The 15,651-nt window shown below is 37.2% G+C and overlaps 3 protein-coding genes across 3 annotated transcripts in view; 2 read left to right on the top strand and 1 right to left on the bottom strand.

Annotated features, from left to right (window-relative positions):
• Positions 1 to 8,297, bottom strand: part of LOC144963338 (uncharacterized) — a 95,064-nt gene extending 86,767 nt beyond the window's left edge. Inside the window, exon 1 of the mRNA XM_078897317.1 lies at positions 5,875 to 8,297. Coding sequence (XP_078753443.1) covers positions 5,875 to 8,107 — 2,233 coding nt within the window. The 5' untranslated portion in view covers positions 8,108 to 8,297. The remainder of the gene's footprint in view (positions 1 to 5,874) is intronic.
• Positions 1 to 15,651, top strand: part of LOC144970012 (cap-specific mRNA (nucleoside-2'-O-)-methyltransferase 1-like) — a 425,811-nt gene that overhangs the window by 141,728 nt on the left and 268,432 nt on the right. The window lies entirely within an intron of this gene.
• Positions 1 to 15,651, top strand: part of LOC144970019 (muscarinic acetylcholine receptor M5-like) — a 286,770-nt gene that overhangs the window by 164,163 nt on the left and 106,956 nt on the right. The gene's annotated exons all lie outside the window — the stretch shown is intronic.

The raw sequence follows: 15,651 nt of genomic DNA, 5'->3' as shown, positions 1-15,651 counted from the left end.
AAAATAATATTACATTTTTTTCCATTCAGATACAGCGCTGTTAAAAGCCAGATATTCATTTTTACACCTGAGTAAACAGCCTTTCTTTTTGAAAGGATTCATCTGTGCGCCGCTGAGAGCGCACTTTAAACCAGGATCTTCCGACCCGAATCCGAGTGTCATCATTCCATGAGACCACATTGCCGTATGTAGTAAAAAGTACAAGACTCCACCGATTATGTTAAATCCTCATAGACATAATGCATGTCAAGCTATTAACCGAGAACTGTCGTCCTCGTTACTTTAAGATGCTTATCGACCGATTTTAAAAGAATTAGAGACTCCCTTTCCCGTTTAACTCACTCAATCCTAGAGATGTTTCCTGCTTTTCAAAATTGTAAAAAATCATATTAAAATGAGCATGTACATAGATAGTTTCATTCAACTACCACTAACATGTAAAATCTAAAAACATTAGCTTTGGTACTCTCCTATAGTCTGTCTCAGAAAAAATGTAATAAATAGGTATGGGGTGAAAGCAACCCTGGTAAACTACGGATATAGTCGGTGTTAGGGTTGAATGAGTTAACCAGTCAACTGCCGTTCTCTGGAAAAAAACACGTATTTTAAAATTTGGCCAAAAAACTCGTCCTTCAAATATAGATCGATTTAAATGACCCTCATCTTGGAAAAAAACTCTCAAACCTGGGACTTAAAGGAAGTCCTCGCGATGTCCCAGGTTTGAGAGTGTTTGCCAAGGCTAGGGCTATTTAAATCGATCGATATTTGAAGGACGAGTTTTCTGGCCAAATTTTTAAATACGTGTTTGTTTGTTTTAGAGTACGGTAGTAAACTGGTTAAATACAAATCGATTTCATGAACAAAAGAGCATGATGGGAAAAACGTACATTGATCGATGGATTATGGGAAGGCTAATGGAGTGCAACCCCCCCCCCCCCCCCCCCCCAAAAAAAAAAACAAAAAAAAAACAACAAAACAAATAATAATAAAATAAAAGAAGGAAAATAACAGTATGAAAGGGGGTGTGTGGTAAATTAAACGATGTCAAAGGTCATTATGTCGCTTTACAGTGTACGGACGTATTCTGGAAAAACCAACGACACATTTATAACAATTTGGCCAGAAAACTCTTCCTTCAAATATCGATCGCTTAAAATAAACCTCGTTTTCTCAAACCGGGACTCCTGTAGCCCCACGTTTCAAAGTTTCCGACAAGATAACGTTCATTCCAATTAATCCATAATATTTGAAAGACGAGATTTCTTGCAAAAAAAAAAATTAAAATGTGTTGGGGTTTGGCTTTTTTTTTTATTATTATTTTTTTTTAACAGAATACGACGGTACAGTAAATGTGACCAGTCGTCTCAAAACGGTAATATACCAGAGTGAACCCGATGTTTGGAATTTAATTTTAAGCTAAACTTAGAAATTCGAATTAAAAGCAATGCCATCATTAAGAAGGGTGAGTTTGTTTATTTATTTATTTATTTATTTTTTTTAACCAGTTAATTGCCCTGCCTTACCGTGGAAAAACACGTATTTAAAAATTTGGCCAGAAAACTCGTTCTTCAAATATCGATTGAATTTAAATAAATGACCCTCGCCTTGACATAAACTCTCAAACCTGGGACGTTCAGGAAGACCTCGTGAAGTCCCGGGTTTGAGAGTTTTTGCCAAAATGAGGATCATTTAAATCGATCGATATTTAAAGGACGAGTTTTCTGGCCAAATTTTGACCTAGGTGTTTATTTTTCCAGAGTTCTGGTTAAACTTGACACAATCTTTATTTCCTAGTTCTGATTATTTTCACAGTAAACTCGAGGTTTTCCCCATCAAGTTCATTTCAATATTAGGCCTTATTGATGCGATGGGTTGCAAATATAAATCCAACAAGAACCCATTGAACAGGACTGGTCCTGGTCCCCACCAATTTCAGCTTGAAAAGAGTGGGAGTAATGTGGTTACTGATGAAAGGATGACGACAAGAGGAATGGAAGTAGAAAGGAAGAGGACGCCACTGCAACTGGAAGTTAACTCTCTCCTTACCAGCTATTTTCAGAATTATACCCGAAATTCCATAACCACCCAACAGAAAGATAGATTTTTCAAACAGATAATAACGAGTATATTCTATATTTTGTTCAGAAAAATGGGCTCTGCAACACAGTGTCCAGTTTTTGTAGCTATATAACTATAACAGAACGAAATCAGAATAAGAAAACTGCTGGTTGTATCGTAACGATTGTGACGATGTTTCCTATAGGTGGTAAGGAGAGGTTAAGACTAGGTTCTGACCGATATCGAAAGTCGATTTGGGGGAAAGCGTAGGAAGTTAAATGCTGAGGAGTTTTATTTTTCATCATATAATTCACAATATTATAAATCTGTTTTTTAAATGGCCCGTGTGAACAGCGATTTCTAGATGATTGAAAATTGATTAAATTACATTTAAAATCTGGTTTCTGTAAGGTTCACTTCGATATCCTGCACGAAATGATGAACGTTAATTAATTAACGAGCAAACAACGCAATGCCGAGGAGCATTTGAAAATGATGAGTTGATAAATAAATAGATTTACCAATTAAGTAATCAATAAATTCATCATCAAACGAATGAATAAGACATTAGTGAAGAGGGAAGTTTCGCTCTTTAAATTTGAGTATATTGAATCTATGGAGGGATGATCTTCTTCTTCTTCTTCTTCTTCTTCTTCTTCTCTTCTTCTTCTTCTTCTTCTTCTTTCTTCTTCTTTCTTCTTCTTCTTCTTCTTCTTCTTCTTCTTCTTCTTTCTTCTTCTTCTTCTTTCTTCTTCTTCTTCTTCTTCTTCCTTCTTCTTCTCTTCTTCTTCTTCCTTCTCTTCTTCTTCTCTTCCTTCTCTTCTTCTTCTTCTTCTCTTCTTCTTCTTCTTCTTCTTCTTTCTTCTTCTTCTTCTTCTTCTCTTCTTCTTCTTCTCTTCTTCTTTCTTCTTCTTCTTCTTCTTCTTCTTCTTCTTCTTTCTTCTTCTTCTTTCTTCTTTCTTCTTCTTCTTCTTCTTCTCTTCTTCTTCTTCTTCTTCTTCTTCTTTCTTCTTCTTCTTCTTCTTCTTCTTCTCTTCTTCTTCTTCTTCTTCTTCTTTCTTCTTCTCTTCTTCTTCTTCTTCTTCTTCTTCTTCTTCTTCTTCTTCTTCTTCTTCTTCTTCTTCTTCTTCTCTTCTTCTTCTTCTTCTTCTTCTTCTTCTTCTTCTTCTTCTTCTTCTTCTTCTTCTTCTTCTTCTTCTTCTTCTCTTCTTTCTTCTTCTTCTTCTTCTCTTCTTCTTCTTCTTCTTCTTCTTCTTCTTCTTCTTCTCTTCTTCTTCTTCTTCTTCTTCTTCTTCTTCTTCTTCTTCTTCTTCTTCTTCTTCTTCTTCTTCTTCTCTCTTCTTCTTCTTCTTCCTTCTTCTCTTCTTCTTCTTCTTCTTCTTCTTCTTCTTCTTCTCTTCTTCTTCTTCTTCTTCTTCTTCTTCTTCTTCTTCTTCTTCTTCTTCTTCTTCTTCTTCTTCTTCTTCTTCTTTCTTCTCTTTTCTTCTTCTTTCTTCTTCTTCTTCTTCTTCTTCTCTTCTTCTTCTTCTTCTTCTTCTTCTTCTTCTTCTTCTTCTTTCTTTTCTTCTTCTTCTTCTCTTCTTCTTTCTTCTTCTTTCTTCTTCTTCTTCTTCTTTCTCTCTTCTTCTTCTTCTTCTTCTTCTTCTTCTTTCTTCTCTTCCTTCTTCTTCTTCTCTTCTTCTTCTTTTCTTCTCTTCTTCTTCTTCTTCTTCTTCTTCTCTCTCTTCTTCTTCTTTTCTTCTTTCTCTTCTTCTTCCTTCTTCTTCTCTTCTTTTCTTTCTTCTTCTTCTCTTTCTTCTTCTTCTTCTTCTCTTCTTCTTCTCTTCTTCTCTTCTTTCTTCTTCTTCTCTCTTCTTCTTCTTTCTTCTTCTCTTCTTCTTCTTCTTCTTCTTCTTCTTTTCTTCTTCTCTTCTTCTTCTTCTTCTTCTTCTTCTTCTTCTTCTTCTTTTCTTCTTTTCTTCTTCTTCTTCTTCTTCTTTCTCTTCTTCTTCTTTCTTCTCTTCTTTCTTTTAACTTTAATCATAATGATGATAAAACCCAATTCACTTAATGGCTAGTGATTTAAAAAGGTAAAAAATTTAGAGGACATTAAAAAATATTCACCCGTTGCCATGGAAATTAAAATTGTCTGGCGGACATCTTTAAAAAAAAGACAAGTTCCAAGACTGCTATAACTAATAGCATTGCAAATAAGTATTTTAATAGATCATTATGATATCTAAAATACTTATAATAAGGTAAATTACTCATAGACGTGAATAGAGTAGAAGAAAATTCTACTTAACTGTAAAATAAAGTCACGTGATCAGAAAAAGTATCTTGCCGAATATTATGAGAAGGGTTGTGAATTCAACCGGGGGTCAAACTCATAATAGCGTGTAATATGTCATAAGTTGACCTATGAATTAACATATATTTGTGAAACTCAAGGTCGAGGTGAAACTGACTTTATAATTGGAAAAGTTATCTGGGATGCTGCTCGGGGTATAAGTATAGATAGTTCGAAGATGACGTCACTCAGGTCTTTGTTATTGTTTTTTGCCATCCGCGTTTATGAGTAATGCTCACTGAACTGTATTAACCTGACTATAAACGTTCATGGATACACACATTTGTGTGTGTTGGTCTGTTATACTTCCGGATGGCAATGTTTTGAGCTTCTTGGCCAAGCGCATACTATCTATTAGTTATAGGAGTAGGCCTATAATAGTGTCATTATAGCCCGTGGCAAAATGATGATGGCCTATTCGACCATTAGTACGATTGGTAGGCAGTGTGGCTCAGTGGTACGGTCTTTGCTTCTTACCCGAAAGGTACCGAGTTCAATCACCCGCCGCTGCGTTGTGTGGCCTTGAGCAAGTCACCTCACCCTAGCTCACTTTGCGGCGCTGCTCTGCGGCTGACGCCTGGGTTATTCCAGTCTTCCCTTGGAATAGACCCTAAAGACAAATTTCCCCTTGGGGATGACTAAAGGGAATTTTTTAAATTTTATATAGAATGTTGGGGAAAGGAGACTGGAATAGTATAATGCTAGCATGAAGGTAAAATTGATAACGTGTTTGAACTAATAAGAGTCAGGATAGCTCAGTTGATAGAGTGTTTGTGTCAGAAACCGGTTTAATTAGTTAATGATTACTTGACTTCTCCGTTGTGCGACCTTCAGATCTGTAGGTGTATGGTTCAAGTCCTGCTCTGGGCGGCGCAAAATTGAATCTTTTGAAACTAATCTTTACTCATTTTCTCTCGCCCCGCTTAATCTGTGCACTCAATATTTATTGAGTAAATTGGCCTATTGGGTCTGACGAACGTATTTGAATAGTGTGACGTCCTATTAAAAGTGTTGCACGCATTTACTTCGTAGCTCTACCAACAACAACAAAAATCCGAACCCCCCCCCCCCCCCCAAAAATAAAACCCTAAATTTATCCAGGATAAAGTTTGTGGCTTAGAAGGGACTATTTTCTTTTTTTCTTTTCAACTCATAGCATTCCAAAAAACTATGAGCTTTTCAGTCGTAGTGAAATAACCAGTGAACGCTAGAATGTAAAAATCAAAATGTAAGTAAATAGAGACGAGTGAGTATTGGATGGAATAATAACATATTATGCCTGAGTCGTGTAAGAATAATACGCTGACTTGTTGTTTAATTTGTCGAACTTTGCCAATTGTTAGTTTAGTTGACTCGGGTCTTTATTGAATTTGGTATCCTATAATAAACTATAGTCCAGTGGATTTTTACAAAGATGAGAACTCAACATTGAGAAAGAAAGAAAAAGCGGGGAAAAGCCAATTCCGATAATAACAATTAAGACTCACCTATGGTGTAGAGGTCCATGTTGACACATCCATGGCAAAACGTCTCCATGACCGTGAAAATATTATAAGGAGTCCATGTAATAATAAACGCCAGAAGAATGGCTGTTAGAGTCTTCGCCGCTTTCTGGTCTTGCTTACGCTCCTGGCGTTTTGTATGAGATTTAGGCCTCGCCTGTTGCTGTTTGGCCTTTCTCACTTTCGTAGCTGCCTTAGCAGCGATTTTGGCCTGCATGGCTATTTTATTGGAATCATTGCTCTGCGCCCTCCTGGCTAAAGCAGGTGTTCCAGTTGGTGGACGAACAGGGGGAGGTAATGATGGTCGGTCGTGGATTTCTCTCGCCGTTTTAAAATCGTCATCTTCAGTATCACTCTCGGTTTTTTGAACCAATGACGGATTTAGCTCGCTGAATCGGTCCAAATCCTCCTCAGCCACCATTCGAATCGTTGGTTGGGGGTTTGAATCTGTGGAATCTTCCCTTGGAAAACGAATCAACACTCTGTATAAATCGTGTTCTTCCTTCTCGTCATCATCGTCATCCTCTTCATCCTCGCTTTCTTTACGACTTTGACAGATCTCATCGTCGGTAGTGGGTACGTAAATGGACGATTCTGACAACGGATCCTCCATAATTGTATCTTGACTAGGTTGGGAGAATGTTGTGCTAACCGTGTGTTGAAGGGACATTGAAAGCTTCGTTGTGTTGTTCGTGTTCATTTCAGATTTTTGAACTCGCAATGAATTTCCATTGTGCGTTGGAGATTCTAAAACAGGCCCATTGTTAGAACCGACTGGTGATGTTGGACTAGGAGTGTCAATAGGTAAAAGAGGAATGAGAGATGTACTGCAGTTCATTCGAACAGTTCGTTGTGGTTTTGAAGAAGGCGTGCTTGTAAGACTCCTGGTTGAAGTGTCCGAGTCTTGTCTTACCGAGCTTGAGAGGCCATTCGCTCTTAATGCTAGTAACGAAGGTGGCGGTTTTGATGAATTTTGACAAAGTGCTGTTGGTGACGCAGGTGGTTCGCTGGAACTAGAATCGTCCAGATCGTCAGAATCGCGATCAATTCTAAGACAACTTAAAAGTTTTGTTTTTAGAGTCACAGACTCTACAATATCGACGCCATTTTGACGAACCAGGACGTTTGTTCTTTCCCTAAAGCTCGAATGGCACTCGTCATCGCTAGACGCCAGCGATTTCTTGCTTTGATGATCGTATAGATGTCGCCGATGTTTTATCTTCTTTGATTTTCGTAAACCTTGTAAATGAGGTAAGTCTTTCTGCCTTTTCTGTGTCTCCTGATAAATTTTATAATACAAAATAGACATTATGATAACCGGTATGTAAAATGCAAACATGGCTGTTATGATTGTAATATATTGGTTTTCTTTAAGAAATTGTATGTAGCAGTCCGTTGCAGGAACTGTTCTTTTGCCCTCTATATATGGCCAAGCAAATATCCACGGAGTCCACAGAATTGTGGATATAATCCAGGCGCAGCATATCATTGTGGCTGCTCTTTTAGGTGTACGCTTAGCCCGGTACGTTAAAGGTCTTGTTACGCTCAAATAACGATCAAAACTAATTATAATTAAATTTGCTACAGATGCGTTGCTCATGGTATAATCCAAAGACAGCCATATATCGCACATTAATTCATTTAAAGGCCAGTAACCCATCAATCTAAAAACAGTAAAAATGGGCATTGAGATAATCCCTATCGTTACATCAGCAACAGCTAGACTTAGTAGAAAATAATTACTAACAGTTTGTAACTGTTTGTCTAATTTAAAAGCAATGATGACTAGAAGATTTCCGCCTGCGGTGATGATAGACAAAAGAACGACAATGCAAACGATGACAATTTTTAGGGTCGACCATTCCGTTCCCACCAAATGGCCAGCCGTCCCATTATAAGTTTGTGACAAATTATATGCAGCCGAGAAAGACAAAAAAGAATCTGTGGCGGTGGTCATTCCGATGCTATCGTATAACATAGCTGACGCGTTTTCTTGAAGTCTGTCCGATGTGTGCAGTTTGCTGCCAGTCGGGTGGGTAGATTGCCCCTCATTTGCTCGAAGGTAGTTGGAGAACGAGCCATATCGATCTTTGTCAGAGGATATTTGAAACTCGTCGTAAGCAGTGGATAGATTTTGCAGCAAATTTCCAAGTGAATACGCTAAAGTTTGGCTTCTTTCCGCGTTGTTGTTATGATCTGAATTGTGGCTCTTTTCCATACCTTTATTCAGAAATGGGCGGGATGCTATGATTTTCCTTACAGTTATAGAGATTCCGTGCTCATTGGAGAATAGAATATAGGAGTCATCATTGTATTCTCCATCATCATTTTAGTGGTCAGTTTTTTCGATATCATTTTTATACACTCGTAGGAAATCCAATCATATTTGAATTACGTTTGGCCGGGTAGATAGGCATCCTCAATTATCTTATGTCGATTTAACTGTAATCATTGTGATAATCCTGAAATAGAAAAGAAAGATTAGATTTTATAAGCAGTTTATTAATGCATGTTTTAATGTGTATAAAAAAAGCTTGTGGTGATTTTATTTAATGTTGGATAGCTCATCAGCTTGCATGTCATTTCGTCATGGTTGTAGTGAATGTAATGAAGCAGTTGCTACTGCTGTCATTGTTGCTGCTGCTGCTGTGGTGGTGGTGGTGATAGTGGTGGTGGTTGTGGTGGTGGTGGTGGTGATGGTAATGAAGATGGTGGTGATGGTGGACTTGGTTTCTTTTGGTGAAGTACAATTTCGAACTAAAACCATTATCAAGTAAATAATATAATCTATGATGACGTCACTCAGCTCTTTCTTGTTTTTAGAGTGACAGTGGCGTAATGATTTCTAACTATACTGTCCCAATAAGACTATTAACGTTGAAGTTTACACACCGTTTCGTGTGTTGGTACGATTCATCTGGTGGATAGAACGGGTAAATATCACGCTTTGTCGCATACCATCAATAATTTCTCTCTATATATATAGACGCTCCACGGAGCATTTAAAGATTTTAAAAGCTCATTAGCTCTAAAAAGATACGATACGAATACCAGAACATGAGCTCAAAATTCTCACAAGCTAAAGGGAACAAAAGTTTGAGCCCCCCCCCCCCACTCCCCAAATGGCTCCAATCTCATTGGAAGTGTAAAACCACTCTTACGTGGGACTGGATACATACGTTGTGTAATTTAATTTTTAATTTATTTTTTTTAATTGAGCTTTTACATAGCGCAATATCCACTAAACGTGCTCAAAGCGCTTTACAAGGTTTTCCCTGGTCAATAACAACATTTTACATGTAGGACGGGACATAACGCCTGTTAGGCAATATTACAATTTTTCGGACAAAGACAACGCTGTTAACGGCCAGGTACTCATTTTACACATGAGTACGGTGAGAGAATGTGAGTAAAGAGCCTTTTCCAAGGACTCAACTATGCCCCGAGCGCGAGCGAACCCAGGACCTTCCGATTCGAAAGCGAGTGTCATACCACTAGACCACATAACCGCACAAATTTTCTGGTTGCAAAGTGGTTGCATCATATTTTCTAGTCTAAATATATGCTAGTAGTCAATAAAGATAATCAATCTTTGCTTTTTTAAGCCCAGTAATCTCAAGAATCCGCATATACAACCTGATAATGATATAGTTAAGCGACTTTATGATTCATTATGTAACCTATTCTTTATGAGTCCTCCGAAGGACTGGTTGTATACACACTTCCAAGGATTTTAGAACCGGAAGAGTAGAATGTGTTAAGTCACGACTTTTCAGTCTTATTTTACTGTACGTTTCAAGTTAAGAACTCTGGGCATAAACATAAAAGTTCTACAAGCTGAGTGATGCTTTTTGTAAAAAAAAAAAATGCTCAATGGGTAGACATGGTAGGAGTGATTTAAAATCGCGTTATGAAAAGCGTGGGAGGAAAGGAAGCTTCTATCTTTTCAGTAAGGGAAGTAATTTGTCTGGCAAGCGGAACACTCCACCTCAGGCATCATTGTAAACATTCAGTGTGTCAGGCTGGACAAAAGATCTGCCAATAACCCATCTGTATCACGGCCTCTGTTTGTCCAGAACACACGACGATCGGTAATAAAAACAAAAAAACCCAACCCTAGCCTGTCTGACATTGCTTCGTTTTTGAGTCATCTTGTTTTATTGTCTATAGTTTGTACATTATGGTATCATTCTGTACAGGGCAAGCGATCAAACCGGAGACGGATATACCGAAATGTTTGATAAATCGAACTTTATTTGGCTTGTCGATTTTCTTTCTTTTCTATGTTAATATTAATTAATTATCGGTTATATGAAAACATTAATCCATATGCAAACGCTACATCGAGAACAAAGATCTTTCATTCAGAGTTTACAACATATGATTGAAGATTTTGCTTATTTTTATTTTTCTAAAGTGAGTCGAATGACCTTGACATTATACACTCCGCTCACTAATGGAATACGCCATATGGAAGTTAGTTCCCTTGATAATAAATTTTAAAATGCCAGCTATTTTTTATTTGACTCTTTTCAGTCACAAAAAAATATTGTTTGAAATGTAAATATATGATGAAAACCATGACATTAGATAACAATTGTCATCATTCTAGCATACCTCCATTAACTACTATAGTTAATCTTTTGCAATGAAAACTATAAAAGTATAAATAAAAAATATGACATGTCTTACTTTGGCATGGTCCTTCATTTAAAATATAAGATATACATGGACAATTATGACGCAATAACAACTTATACACCAAAAGAATACGTCTTAGAAAAGGTATAAAGAGGCACCACAAACACATTGGCTTACATAAGGATTTGTGATCTTAACCGTGCTCACTAAAAGCCGCTCGACAAAGATAAGATGTCTTTACAATATGTAAATCTGTGACTCTCACTGAACATAGCTCGTTGTAATTTCTTAAACTTAATGATAAAAGACAATCAAATTTGCAATGATACGCGGCTGTAGTATTTATCGAAGGGAACAATCTTTTCATATATTATCTGCTCTTAATTTAGTACAATAATAAAAAACAGCGATGGAGGCTATTTGGTCACATCTTACGTAGAAAAGATAACAGCCCAGCCCAAAGTGCAATAACAGAATATTTCCTTCATGGCAACAAATATGTAGGGAGACCACCAACATCAATAGTAACTACCCTGAACCAGAATCTCTCTACATATCAGAAATTTCTGGATTCAGATGAGGCCGAATTAATCCCTGAAGAACAAAGAAACATTGCAGTGCCCTAAGTACTAAAGTCATAACAAGACAGCCTCAAAACTCTGGCCCAGGACTGTGACCAATGGAAACAGTTAACAACATGGATTGAGAGAGCAGCTATACTCATCGACTATGACTGAATCCCACAATTTTCAGCAAGCATCATAAGGACTGCGAGGCTTACAACAACAACAACAACAACAACACTACTACTACTACTACTACTACTACTACTACTACTAACTACTACTACTACTACTGCTGCTACTACTACTACTACTACTACTACTACTACTCTACTACTACTACTACTACTACTACTACTACTACTACTACTACTACTACTATACTACTACTACTACTACTACTACTACTACTACTACTACTACTACTACTACTACTACTACTACTACTACTATACTACTACTACTACTACTACTACTACTACTACTACTACTACTACTACTACTACTACTACTACTACTACTACTACTACTACTACTACTACTACTCTACTACTACTACTACTACTACTACTACTACTACTAACTACTACTACTACTACTACTACTACTGCTGCTACTAACTACTACTACTACTACTACTACTTCTACTACTACTATTACTACTACTTCTACTACTACTATTACTACTACTACTACTACTACTACTACTACTACTACTATTCTACTACTACTACTACTACTACTACTACTACTACTACTACTACTACTACTACTACTACTACTTCTACTACTACTACTACTACTACTACTAACTAACTACTACTACCTACTACTACTACTACTACTACTACTACTACTACTACTACTACTACTACTACTACTACTACTTCTACTACTACTACTACTACTACTACTACTACTACTACTACTACTACTACTACCTACTACTACTACTACTACTATTACTACTACTACTACTACTACTACTACTACTACTACTACTTCTACTACTACTACTACTACTTCTACTACTACTACTACTACTACTACTACTACTACTACTACTACTACTACTACTACTACCTACTACTACTACTACTACTACTACTTAATTTAGTCTCTATTCTTAAACCTAGAGCTCTGAGGCTCGTTCGATAATCGAGACAGGTTGATCTTTTGGGATGATTATTTTCTTGTATTCTTCTTTCTATTTTTCCTACACTGTTTCAATCACATCTTTTCAGTGTTTTATTTTAAATAAATAGAATATTATATCTAAATTGAAAGCTATGTCGGTGATTGCAAATCGGCATAACCGTGTTTTACTGTCTTTAGACCAAAGACGTGGAACTAGTCATAACTCCATTAGACTGTCTTCTAGTACTGATTTGTAAACCAGTCGATCGAACATTTGGTATAGACTAAGCCCTCATAAATAGAGTGCTTAGAATTCATAAACAACGTTCTTCTTCACCAGTTAACCATCGTATTCTGGAAATACCCGGGATTGGTCTTGTGGTAAGACACTCGCTTTCGGGCCGGAAGGTCCTGGGTTCGAGCCTCGCTCGGCGCATAGTTGAGTCCTTGGAAAAAGGCTCTTTACTCACATGCTCTCATCGTATTCACCGTGTACAATGAGTACTTGACCATCTGTCGAGCTGTAAGTAAACGATGGCCACGCTGGAACAGAGAATTATATATTGTTCATTTTAGAGCAATACTCTTCAACAGTCGTAACGTCACTTCCTTCCTAATGACGCATGTTAACCTAGTAATACTGGGTCTAAACTATCGGAACAATGGCGGACGCCGTATGAAATATTTCCCCGGCGAGCATAAAGCGTATTCAGAGGGGGAAAAAAAACATAATTTTGATCATATTTTAACTCTTACACATTCTGATCACAAGGCATATGAAAAGTTCTAGCCAGCATGAAGAATAAAAAGTAATGATTTTCTTTGTTTAGAACCAAGATGGCCGCCGTTGCCGGGCGGCGTGACATCAGACTATTGAATCGTATTGGTAATACACCATCCAGTGACAGCTGCTCTACATGGTAGTTTTAATGCTGATCATAACTGTATCAATGGGGGGTCCCCATTTCTCAGGTGGCAGAGCACTTGCTTCACAAGTAAAGGGACCAAGATCGATTCCGGGTGCAGTCGAGATGGGTTTTTTCTGAATACCCCCCCCCCCCCCATGTCCACCAAACAGCGATTGGGTAGATGGAACTATTAGATTTGGCGGAAAGTACGTTGCAATAGACAAGCGTCCTATCCAAACGGTAGCAAGCAATTGCTACAGTCCGTTTCACGCTATAGAAACCGGGATTAACTCCGGTTCCATGGGGCCTGTGGTTCTGTAGGACTACCTACATAAATGTATCCATAGAAGGAATGAAGTTGACGTCACACAGCTCTTTGTTATTGATTTTAGCCAGCCATTTTTATGAGTAGTTTTCACTACATTGTATCAATCAGACTATAAATGGTCAAGGTTACACACAGTTTTGTTCTTTAATACGTTATATTTGGCTGGCGGAATGTTGTGAGTATATTACCTAAGCGCGCAGCATCAATGTCTGGCCTATGACTCCTTTCTCACCAACCATCTCAACATGTAATTATATCGGGGGGAATTACTTCTAAAAATTTCAATTAAAAATATGATAAATACAATATCAAAGTTTACTTATTTGCAGGTCCGATAACCCAAATTGTTATGGCATCATAGTTGTAATGGAAATACTCTCAAACCAACGCCAAATATTGTTCATTCTTTACACACAACAATGTTAAAAGGAGCCGCCCATTATTGGATTCAGTAGTCTGATGTCACGCCGCCCGGCAACGGCAGCCATCTTGGTTCTAAACACAGAAAATCATTACTTTTTATTCTTCATGCTGGTTAGACCTTTTCATATGCCTTGTGATCAGAATGTGTAAAAGTCAAAACATGATCAAATTTATGTGTTTTTTTCCTCTGGATACGCTTATTTTGCTCGCCGGAGAAATATTTCATACGGCGTCCGCCATTGTTCCGATAGTTTAGAGCCAATGTTACTCAGTTACCATGCGTCATTAGCAAGGAAGTGACGTTACGACTGTTGAAGAGTATTCCGTCTGGATACCAGACTCATAAAATGTGTTCACGTCTTGCAATATTGATTTCATGAGGCGCTATTTCCATAACATAGTGAATATAATCGTATTGAACATGCCAATGATTCATATTTTCAGACATTCAACTTAATTCCGTACCGTTTACAATTTAATTTAAACATCTGAATTATACAATTTTATTTTTATTAAATTCTATTTATAGAAGAGAGTGAATGCACTTTTATTTATGTGCCAATAACCTAAATGTTGTTCTATTTATAAAAGAGAGTGAATGTGGTTGTTTTCATCGAAATATTTTTGCAATATTTATAGAGGAGAGTGAATGCGGTTTTATTCACATACTATCAAAATTGTGTGCTATTAATACAAGAGAGATAGATAGATGGATAGACAGATAGATAGATAGATAGATAGATAGATAGATAGATAGATAGATAGATAGATAGATAGATAGATGGATAGACAGATAGATAGATAGATAGATAGATAGATAGATAGATAGATAGATAGATAGATAGATAGATAGATAGATAGATAGACACACACACACACACAGAGAGAGAGAGAGAGAGAGAGAGAGAGAGAGAGAGAGAGAGAGAGAGAGAGAGAGCAGTTTCATTCATCTGACAATCATCTAAATTTTGTGTTATTCATAGAAGACAGTTCATGCAGTTTTATTCACGTGCCAACAATCTATATTTTGGCATTCTGAGCATGTTGACATTCAACTAAATTTTTGGCATTTTCGTTCACCCCGACACACACACACACACACACACACACACACACACACACATATATATATTTATATATATATATATATATATATATATATATATATATATATATATATATATATATATATATATAAGGGATTGGTGCGATTGATCAAATGAATGATAATAATAAAAACATTGGAGATGGATCAGCAGATGCTACTGTTTATTCTGCTGATTAAGGGTTTGTGTTCGAACACTCGTTCTATCTATTCCAATTGATTTCAACACTATGTGGCCGATCGTCTCAAAACGGTGTTATGTCCGGGTGACCCTGATACTTAAAGTTTCAAGATTAACTAATCAATTTTGTGTAAACATAAATTAATGCCTTCATTCGTTGAGGAGATAAGTAAATTTTTAAAAATAATATAAAATTCCCTTTATTCATCCCAAAGGGGAAATTTGTCTCCAGGCTCTATTACAAGGGAAGACTGGAATAACCCAGGCGTCAGCCGCAGTGCAGCGCCGCAAGTTGAGCTAAGGCGAGGTGACTTGCTCAAGGCTACACAGCGCAGCGGCGGGTGATCTAGCTCGATACCTTTCGGGTACGAAGCTAAGACAGTACCGCTGAGCCACGCTGCCCCCCACAATAAAATTGTGTTTCTTAACATTTTAAAAACTTGAATTTTCTCATTGTGATCTCTTTGGTTTACTTA

Source organism: Berghia stephanieae, chromosome 1 (assembly GCF_034508935.2).
Source record: "Berghia stephanieae isolate SIO BIC M18660-M18661 chromosome 1, UCSD_Bste_1.3, whole genome shotgun sequence".
In the NCBI taxonomy this organism is placed as follows: Eukaryota; Metazoa; Mollusca; class Gastropoda; order Nudibranchia; family Aeolidiidae; genus Berghia; species Berghia stephanieae.
Note: the sequence above shows the minus strand (reverse complement) of the source record. Positions and strands in the feature narration are given on the sequence as shown.